The 10,089-nt window shown below is 47.0% G+C and overlaps 1 protein-coding gene across 1 annotated transcript in view; it reads left to right on the forward strand.

Moving 5' to 3' along the window:
- LOC114008151 (rho GTPase-activating protein 32-like) overlaps positions 1–7,890 on the forward strand; it is a 60,965-nt gene extending 53,075 nt beyond the window's left edge. The window contains exons 3-4 of the mRNA XM_027772696.1: positions 6,320–6,411; positions 7,655–7,890. Coding sequence (XP_027628497.1) covers positions 6,320–6,411; positions 7,655–7,889 — 327 coding nt within the window. The 3' untranslated portion in view covers position 7,890. The remainder of the gene's footprint in view (positions 1–6,319; positions 6,412–7,654) is intronic.
- The last annotated feature ends 2,199 nt before the right edge of the window (positions 7,891–10,089 follow it).

The raw sequence follows: 10,089 nt of genomic DNA on the forward strand, positions 1-10,089 counted from the left end.
TTAAAGATTTATTTTTAATTACTATTATTTTAAATTATGCACTCACCAGAGAGAGAGACAGAAAAATGAAAAAGCAAGCCGCCAGGTCTAGGACTCGAAACACAGTCAGCCAGTGGGAGGGAGTCCAGCGTCGTAACCACCTGCTGGCCCTCAAATGATTCTCTGTAGTGGTTGTGTTATTTTACACTCCACCCAGCAATGCACTTTTGTCAGCATTAGTATTTTAATTTTCGGAAAACGTTCACCTTTTTGTAGGGTATGCACCGCTACCCTGTTGTGGTTTTATTTCCTATCTCCTTGATGAATAACAGCACTGAGTACCTAGATTGTTGGCCATAGGTTTTCTGTCTTGTGAAATATCTGCCTAGACTTTCCGTCAGTCCAGCAAGTGGGCTGGGCCGGCCCCGCAGCCCAGAGCTTAGGCACACCGCATAGAGGCCAGGTCGCACATGGCCGACCGCCCTGATGGGACGAGGAAACGGAGGACAAGGGTGTGTCGTGACCATGCCATGCCCATTGGGGCGCTTCACTCTTGTGCTCTCTAGTAAGTGCACGCAGCTCCTGGCTGAACGAAAACGAAAGGAAAAGCTGGGTTGTCATAACAATTGTTTGTATATGACAGTACGAGGCTCCTTTTTTTTTTCTTTTAAGAGATTTTTGCTATAGGGCACATGTGCTTGGCAGAGAGAGAGAGAGAGACAGAAGGTGAGAAGTCACCCTCCAGGGGGATGGCCTCGCCACAGTCCCTTCCCCTTCATTATCCTCTCAGGATCTTGGGCACGCACGCACACATGGCCAGGGTGAGTTTCAAGCTGCTGGGTCCGGGACTCGAAATGCACTTGACCACAGGGGAGTCCAGTGACATAACCATTATGCCGTCTGCTGGTCCCGAGGTTTCTTTTTCTAAATTTGATGCAGTTAAACCTAATTTTTTTCTCTTATGAGTAGTGCTTTTGGTTTCTTATTACAGGCATCTTTACTTACCCTCAGATTTATTTTTCTGTGTTTATTTTTAGAAGCTTTATTATTTTTCATATTGAATGAATTTCCACGTGGAACAAATTTTATTATTGTTTAAGAGGTGGTTCGGGGTTCGTGCTGCTTTTGCACGCTGCTAAAAACTGCGAGCACCATTTGCTCACCCTGCTGCCGTTTTCGATCGCACTGACCTGTGTCAGAAGTAAACGTGGATGGTCCGTGTAGGGCCCTTCCTTCTCTCCTGTCTGCTGGGTTCCTTGCTTATTCCTACTCGGTACCACATGGTCTTCATCTGTGCGCCTTGATAGGAAGGTGTGAGAGCTGTAATTTTCAGGTTTATAGTGCAATGGTAGGCTGGTAAGTATCTTGGCGTATTATATGTCAGACAAATACTGTTGGCTCCAATTTCTGGAAAAAAGCCTCAAAATATGGAAGAATGAAGTGCATTACGCAAATGTTACATGTGGACGCCCACTGAAAATACGAACTGCTCAACTTTACCTCGTCAACTATGAACGAAAGATGAGGGAGTAAAGCCTGTCAGATCGATAAGGACTGGCGGTGGTCAGTGTTTGTGAGGTTACGAGGGAAAAAGCGCTCTTTCACATGGCTGGTAGTGACGTGGGTGAGAACACGCTTTCTGGAGGGTCCCTTAGCAGTGCACATGAGAATAGTAAGAATAAAATATTCTTGATCATAAAAATAGAGCTGGCTTTTAAAAATCAGTTTTATTTTACCTATAGACTTTCACAGATATTGTTTATTATCCTGGGGAATTAAAAAAGGCAAGATGAAATCTTTATTTGCTTTTCTAGAGTATTTAGCAATATTGGTTCTCTTTAATTGTTTTCTTTTGCTCGATTTTATTGTTGGAGTGGGGCTTGGGGACACAAGTTGCTGGTGAAATGTGCGCCCCACGTGACTCCATGGCTCCAGCTCAGGAGGAGTGCTCTCTTGATAAATGAAGTAGCCCTTCGGTTTGCAGTAAAATCTGAGCAGATCTATAGTATGCTCCAACGTGCTATTTGGCGGATGAATGTATAAAAGATTAATAAAGGAAAGTGCCATCATTTGGCAAAGCTATTGGGGTAGGCTTCCCTGGAGCAGGTTGAAATCGATTTGAAGACCGGGTTGAGCGGACGGGTGATGAGCGTGGCAGTGGACTCACAGGGTGAGGGGACAGAGGACTGTTCCCAGCCTTGGAATCTCTGTCTACTTTTTGGGGCACAGCACCTGTGTCTAGTGGTTATAACTCCAAGGTGATGGAACTGTCTAACCTGCCACGTTTACCGCCAGGAATAGACGGAGGTTTCGGCGTACATGCCGTGCCTTTACGAGTGTGCGCTCAGTCTTCAGTGGTACCTTTTATGTTGACGAATGGCACTATTTCTGTGCACTCCTATCTGGAAGCAGAATTAAATAAGGATGATAGCGTGAATAGTTTGGGAAACGTGTGCGTTTTGTATCACTTGATGAGTTATTCTGTAAAAGAACTTTCTTCATCTTTGATTAGCAGCAACACAGTAAGGGGAAAATACCTGTGAACGCGGTTGGGTGGCAACACTGTCATCTCCTTTTCATTCTTCTGCTTCAGCCTGAAAGAGCAAATGAGGTAATTTGTTATGTTACAGTACATTGTATTTATTCGATCACGGAGATGTCCGGAGTACCCTGAATGTGCTCACCGCTCTCTGGGTAAGGGGTATTTCTAGGCGAATCACACACAGCTGGTCAGGGCAGGCTGAACTGTAGGCTCAGAGCTGCGTTCTCAGACCCTACAGCTTCTTGAACCATCGTTTGGTCCACTGGTCTATCATGCCGTCTTGTCCTCTCGGCAGTGTCCCTGGCAGGCCCTGTGCCCCGCCTGCCTCGTCCTCACCCCGGCCCCTCCATGTGGTGGGGTGTGTGGGCCATGGCGCGTCTCCTCGTCTGGCGCGGCTGGGCAGCTCCTCGTCCCCTCTGTCGGGGGTTAGGGACAGTGGCAGTGCAGCACAGGGCTGGTTTTCAGAAGGTCACTACATTAAATGCCAGCCGGCTGCAGAAAGTCGTCGCCCACCAGCCTGGCTCACTGACTCCTTTTTTATTCTTTACTATTTCTAAGTTAATTTCTGAATAGTTCACAGAAGAAATGGTGACCAGCGGCCTGGCAGCTGTTGCGGTGAGCACCCCAGCCCAGCCTCTGCGCCAGGTGAATCTCGGTGCACAGACGGGAGGTGGGAGAGCGTTGCCGCACGTGCCTTCCAGTTAGATCGCTGACGGGAGAGCACGGTTTCCCTTCCAGCTCAGGGTCCCACCCTTCCTGCAGCCCTTGAGCGGTGCTGTGCTCGTCGGGGACATCACGGGTCCTGAGATGGCGCGGACACGACTGTTTTCACCGTGACTGAAGTCGAGGGTGCTGCCTCTTCACAGCCCTCTGTGGCTGTCTCCAGTTACCGTGGAAGCCTTCCTTCACCACGCCCTCCCCTTTTCTATCATGGCTGGCAAAGAAAGCTGTGCAGGCCGCGGAGCGTGTCCCCGGTCTCTAGGTCGCTTCCTGAGAGACGCAGAGTTTGGGCCACACTGTTCGGAAACTGGCGTCGGCTTGTAGGTCATGGGCTGGCCAGCATCGCCTCGTCAGGTGCCTGTTCTTGCAGATGTTGCTGGAATGTGGCTGCCCTCGCTCGTGGACACGTGGTCGCCTTTGTCCTGCAGGCGTGGACTTGAGTTGCAGTGGAGACAGTATGGCTTCCGAGCCTAAAATATTTACTAGTTGCTCCCTTAAGGAAAACTTTGCCCCCCCCCCCTAGGCAATTCCCCATTTTCCTTCCTTCTTTTTTCTTTCTTTCTTTTCTTTTCTTTTCTTTTCTTTTCTTTTCTTTTCTTTTCTTTTCTTTCTTTCTTTCTTTCTTTCTTTCTTTCTTTCTTTCTTTCTTTCTTTCTTTCTTTCTTTCTTTATTGTTATAGGGTGTGTACTCTTGCCAGAGAGAGAGGCAGACAGGGGAAAAGTGAGAAATCATGCCCAGGGGGTGTCGACCATGCTGCAATTCCTTCTTCATTCTCCTGTCAGGACTTTGGGCATGCATGCACAGATGTCTGGTGGGATTTTCAAACTGCCAGGGCCAGGAATTGAACCATGGTCAGCCATGTAGGATTCCAGGGCCTTAACCACCACACTACCTATGCCTCCCCCCTTTTTTTCTTTCTTTTTTTTTTGGAGAGGTTTTTGCCATAGGGCGTGTGCTCTCGCCAGAGAGACAGAGAGATAAAGAGCGAGAAATCACCCCCCAGCGGGGATGGTCACACCACAATCCCTTCTCCTCCATTTTCCTCTTGGGATCTTGGGCACGCACACACACAAGCCCGGCATGTCTTCCGCCACTGGGTCCAGGACACAAACCACGGTTGACTACGTGGAAGTCCAGCGACATAGCCATTACGCTAACTGCTGGTCCCCCCCCCCTTTTTTCTTTAAAATGTTTTTAAAAATTTAATCTTGTAATGTGTTTTTAGCATGGCAGGGAATAATTGGTGAATGATTATGAGTGCAGATGAAATAATACCCAGCATTATGAAATAACTATGCTTCAAAGCAGAGGAAAAATAAGGCAAGATCCTAGTTTAGGTTTATAAAAGATCTACTGATCTGTGTGATAATTACAGGATGGAGAGTCCTAGTCCACTGCTAAAGAGAGAGCAGGTATTCTTTCTTCTTTGGAAGGCCTCTAAGAAGGAATGAAAAGACACCTAAGAGGGACTGACCATGAAATATCAATTCACAAATAGTTAAACTTGGTGAGGAAAGAAAAGTTGGGTCCACTGGGCCCCGTGATGTACCGGGGCTTAATTACAGGTCCCTGCGTTTCCTGCTTGTTATCTTTGAGATGTCTTGTAATTTTTTGAAATGTCTACCCAGACCATCTTGGTTATTTATTTATTTATTTTTCATAAGAAAACATTCTTAAGAGTTTAGTTAAGGTCATGATTCTCGGGGCCAGCAGGTGGCGTGGTGGTTAAGGGGTGCTGGACTCTCATGTAGCCGACCGTGGTTCGAGTCCGGGACCTGGCAGCATGCTTTCTCATTTTCTCTCCCTCTCTCCCTCTCTCTCTTTCTCACTCTATCCCTCTCTAGTCAAGTTAAAATAAATAAAGTTAAATAAAATAATTCTTATAAAAAACGTTTATGATTCTCGGGAACAGCAGGTGGTGTAATGATTACATTGCTGGACTCCCACATAGTCGACTGTGGTTTGGGTCCCAGACCTAGTGGATTAAAGCTCACACTGGCATGCAGCAGGCGCATGTGCGTGCGTGCCCAAGATCCCAAGAGGAGAACGGAGAAGGGATTGTGGCGTGACCATACCCATGGGGAGTTATTTCTCGCTCTCTCTGTCTCTGTCTCTGTCTTTTTGGCAAGTGCACACACCCTATAGCAAAACTCTTTCTTAAAGACAAAAAAAAAAAAAAGGTGGCGATTCTTCTCTCCACTCACCCGGACTGCTTACGCCATAGCGTTCTCTGTTGTTGAGTGATGTGGCCTGCTGTGATGGTTCGATTTAGGTTTTTCTGTTGTAAATCGTAGGTCATTATAACATAAATTTGTCTTTTAAGAATGTGTTACTAAAGTTGAAACTTCACTGTGGAAACCGTGGCTCAGGAGTAAGTTAGAGGCATTACATGCGTGTCGCAGAGTTTGGTGTAGGAGATGCATGTCGCGATGTGTAGGTTACGTGCAGCGCTGTTTTAGCCTGCGTCAGTCATTGCGGCCAAGGTTATTTTACTCTAACAACTCCCAGAGGGCATTTTAGTTCACACTGAGACACACAATATTGAGTCTCATTTTTGCTTAGAAACACATAGAAAAAAAAATACGGCATGTCTTTTCCGACAACCCACTATAATAGCTGATTTTGAAATTTGATTACAAGATCATGAAAGTTTTTATTTTCACAAAAAGTTTTTCTTATACAGTAAAGCTAAATATTTAAGTTGGGTGAATTAAAAAAACCTTATTCTTAATAATTAAAACTCAAGTATGGGGACCAGCAGGTGGCATGGTGGTTAAGGTGCTGCACACTCCCACACGGCCGGCCAGGGTTCGAGTCCTGAATCTGGTGGCTTGCTTTCTCACTTCCTCTCTCTCTCTCACTCTCACCCTCTGTCTCTCTCTGGTCAAATTAAAAAAAAAAAAATGAATGAATGAATAAAATAAAATAAATGATTATTTTTTAAAAATTCAAGTATGTTATACTTTTGAAAAGAGGTTATTAAACCAAGGTACATTCCTGTTGGCCCAAGGTCAGCAGAAACATAAACTCTGCTTTAAAAAGGGGAGTCACCAATCTTGTGTCTTTATGTTTCCAAGGCCAGAGGAGCAGACGTGCCGGAGATTCCTGGAGACCTCACCCTTAAGACGTGCAGCAGCACAGCCAGCATGAAGGTTAAACATGTGAAAAAGTAAGTGGGGCTCAGCGCGGGCTCTGCACGGACTCCTCCCGGTGGGAGCCAGTCTTAGTTCTCGTGAAACTCTGGTTTCTTACAAGACACGCTGTTCTCTGGTCAAATTAAAAAAAAAAAAAATGAATGAATGAATAAAATAAAATAAATGATTATTTTTTAAAAATTCAAGTATGTTATACTTTTGAAAAGAGGTTATTAAACCAAGGTACATTCCTGTTGGCCCAAGGTCAGCAGAAACATAAACTCTGCTTTAAAAAGGGGAGTCACCAATCTTGTGTCTTTATGTTTCCAAGGCCAGAGGAGCAGACGTGCCGGAGATTCCTGGAGACCTCACCCTTAAGACGTGCAGCAGCACAGCCAGCATGAAGGTTAAACATGTGAAAAAGTAAGTGGGGCTCAGCGCGGGCTCTGCACGGACTCCTCCCGGTGGGAGCCAGTCTTAGTTCTCGTGAAACTCTGGTTTCTTACAAGACACGCTGTTAGTCACGTGGTTCGCGGAGTGGGTCTCCAGGTCACCCACTTGGCCACAGATGCATTTATTTTGTTTCGGAACAAGTCGTCATTGTTAGGTGGCAGCTGTTAATGGGGCCGGCCGGCTGTGCCCTTCGCGGTACCTTCAGTGGGAGTCCTCATCCCTCTAGCAGAATCACCTCTGTTGTTTGAGTTATGAAATTGCTCGATGTCAGACTTGCCTGGGAGCAGTCTGCAATGGAGGACGAGCTGACCGCTCAGGGAATACCTCGGCCCCTTTGGTCTTAGACAGGAGGAGCAGCTGCTCACGGGGAAAGATTTAGCTGTGCTTCATGCATAAGCGGAGGAAGGGCAGGGATGAAAGTGTTTACTCTGCATCCAGGTCCACCGCGCCAGGACTGATGGGCTGTGACAACACCCACAGGTAAACCTGTGCCCGCACCGGGCGTGCTGCCGTTGTTAGCGGGTGCCCCCTCGGGTCCGTGACACGCACGGAAAGCGCGGCTTCACTGTGGACAGCAGCGTGGGTCAGGAGTAGAAGAGTCTAGCGACGCTTTCCTGTGTCATTTCTGACTTCAGTGCGTGCCCTGAATGTACCTCTCACTGGACTCAGCGTGTCCCCGGAAGGGTCCGGCGGGGTCTGCGGTCCATGTGCATGCGCTTCCTGAGTAGTTCCGCCTGCACGAGCTCCGGAATCCTGTCTCCCCTTAGACGTAGCGATTTTGACTCTCCCACTGTCTTGTTTCTCATTTCTCTCCATGTGCTTCAGGTTGCCCTTCACGAAGGGCCACTTCCCGAAGATGGCTGAGTGTGCACATTTCCACTACGAGAATGTTGAGTTCGGCAGCATACAGGTACATTTGAGATGTTTCCTACGTCCTGAACCGACGCCTGTGTCGGGGCAGGTGGCACTCGGAAGTAGTTTTCCCATCGCTGTCTCACTGGTTGAGGTGAAAACTTCTGTCCTCGTCCGTGGACTAAGACTTGATGCCAAGCAGACCTAACATGCTAACATGTGTCAATCGAGGACAGTCAGCCCTGCCCCCTCCTTTGTCAGGAATCCCGTCCATGTTATTTTCTAATTTATTTACTTTGCTGGTGATTTTGAAGGCTTTATGCAGCGGCTTTCTATTCTGATACAATGTAACCTCACCATCTGCCCGTGGCTTACCTCATTACTAAGAGCTGGCTTTTTGGTAGACCAAAGTGTTGCCACTCGATCCTTCTTTATTCGGAATATCTTGGACACGGTTGGCCTTGGCATCTGCCCCTTAATGATAGAATCTAACTGCTGGTCTCAAGCTACAGTAAATGTTTTGCTCTTACCATAAGCTATTGGCAGCTTTATGTGAAAAAATGATGAAAAAAACTTAAAATAGCCAACTTGTGCTTATTTGAAAAATTGTATTTCCTAAGAGGAACAAAAGTCATTCCTTATGTTCGCTTTGCAAAAATGGGCTAATAGAAAAGTCTTTATCTCTGCACGTAACAGAACCATCTGCCCCTCTGCCGGTCGCCCTAACTCCACCTTCTCGCCAACAGAACCCTCATGAGACATGACATCACTGTGCCCCGTGTGCTGCTTTCGTAATCTCATTTCACAAACAAGTTTGATATGTTTGAGGGAAAGGATTTATGAAAGCAAAAGACATTTTTATTTCAGATAATCGACAGTTTACAAAGCATTAGTATCATGACATCAAAGAATATTTTATTTCTTCAGCGTGTATGTCCTTGAGTCTGCATTTATTTTTGCTTTTCTGAAGAATGATTTGTTTAATTATATTTATTGCTATTATTTTTTAATTTGTTATAAGGCATGTGCACTCACCAGAGAGAGAGAGAGAGAGAGAGGGAAAGTGAGAAAGCAAGCTACCAGGTCTGGGACTTGAACTGCAGTTGGCCATGTGGGAGTCCAGCGCCTGCTGGCCTGAGTCTGCATTTGTAATGATACACTTGTTAGGGCAGGAAGAATTGGTTAAGAAACGCTAATGTGGGTCAGCATGGTGGTTAAGGCAGCTAAATCCCACATAGCCAAGTGCACAGTTCAAGGCCCAGACCCAGTGGCTTGAAGAATACATCGAGTGTGTGTGCGTATATGTCCAGAATCCCAACAGAAGGGAGAAGTGGAGGAGGGAATGTGGCATGGCCGTCGTCTGCAGGGTGCTTTCTCACTCTCTCTCTCTCTCTCCTTCTCCCTGGTTAGTGCATGTACCCTATGGCAAAAGTGAAAAAACAAAACCAGAAAACAACAACAACAACTAAACTTGTAATGAATACAGTTTTCATTTTGTAGCGGTTAAGTACTGTGACATCTATTCGAGTGACTTAGTTTGGCACAGCCTGCAATCCAGGTAAACGGTTTCCTAGTTAATTTACTTTGTCTTTTCTATACGATTGAGCTCTTCAGGAGATAGTAAACGTGGCACGGAGTTCTAGGGAGCATTATGAAGAGAGTCAGGAGTCGGGAGTGAGGAGTGTTACAGCGCTGACACTGCGTGGTAGGTTGGGAACGCGCTAATGAATCGGATTAAAATAAAAGCAGGACTGTTCATGGCAAGCACTGGGTAATGGGCTGACAAGGCACTGGCCTTCGCAAATGGAATTTGAGGTTTCCTTCTGGTTCTCAGAAGTTTGTGACCTTGGGCTAGTAACTTAGCCTCCTTGGGTTCCTTCTCCCTTATCTGTGAGTTCACACAAACTATCATAGCTTGAAACTTTCACTGTTTTATGTTTAAGGAGTTTATAAGGATGCATCGAGGCTGTGGGCAGGGAGAGGCAGCAGTTCCTCAGCTGGGTGTGGCTCTCCCCTCAGGTTTTTGTTAAATGCTCATTATGGGGGCTCAGTCCTCTCACCCGGAGGACCACGCCTGCTCCTTACGGGGCAGTGTGCTGGGGAGACGTTCTCCCCACGAGCAGAGACTTCACTGCGTTCATTCAGCCTGTAAACACTCCCACTGCTTCGGACAGGGAGGGAGGGCGACAGTGTGCCAGCTCGGTCTTGGACTGTCTACAGGTGAGGCTCACAGTGAGGCTTTTCAGGACCGTGTGACTGACCAGGAGACTTCTGGAGGATTGGGTAGGGGTGGTTCAGAGGCCCAGCCCAGCTGCGCCTTCGCTGTTTGTCCCAGAGTCTCTGTTCTGGGTCTGCGGGCTGGTGTCCTCCTCCCGCCGACTCCCGTCTGCAGCCTGTGCTGCCCTCAC

Source organism: Tupaia chinensis, unplaced genomic scaffold (genome assembly GCF_000334495.1).
Source record: "Tupaia chinensis unplaced genomic scaffold, TupChi_1.0 Scaffold000292_1, whole genome shotgun sequence".
NCBI lineage: Eukaryota > Metazoa > Chordata > Mammalia > Scandentia > Tupaiidae > Tupaia > Tupaia belangeri.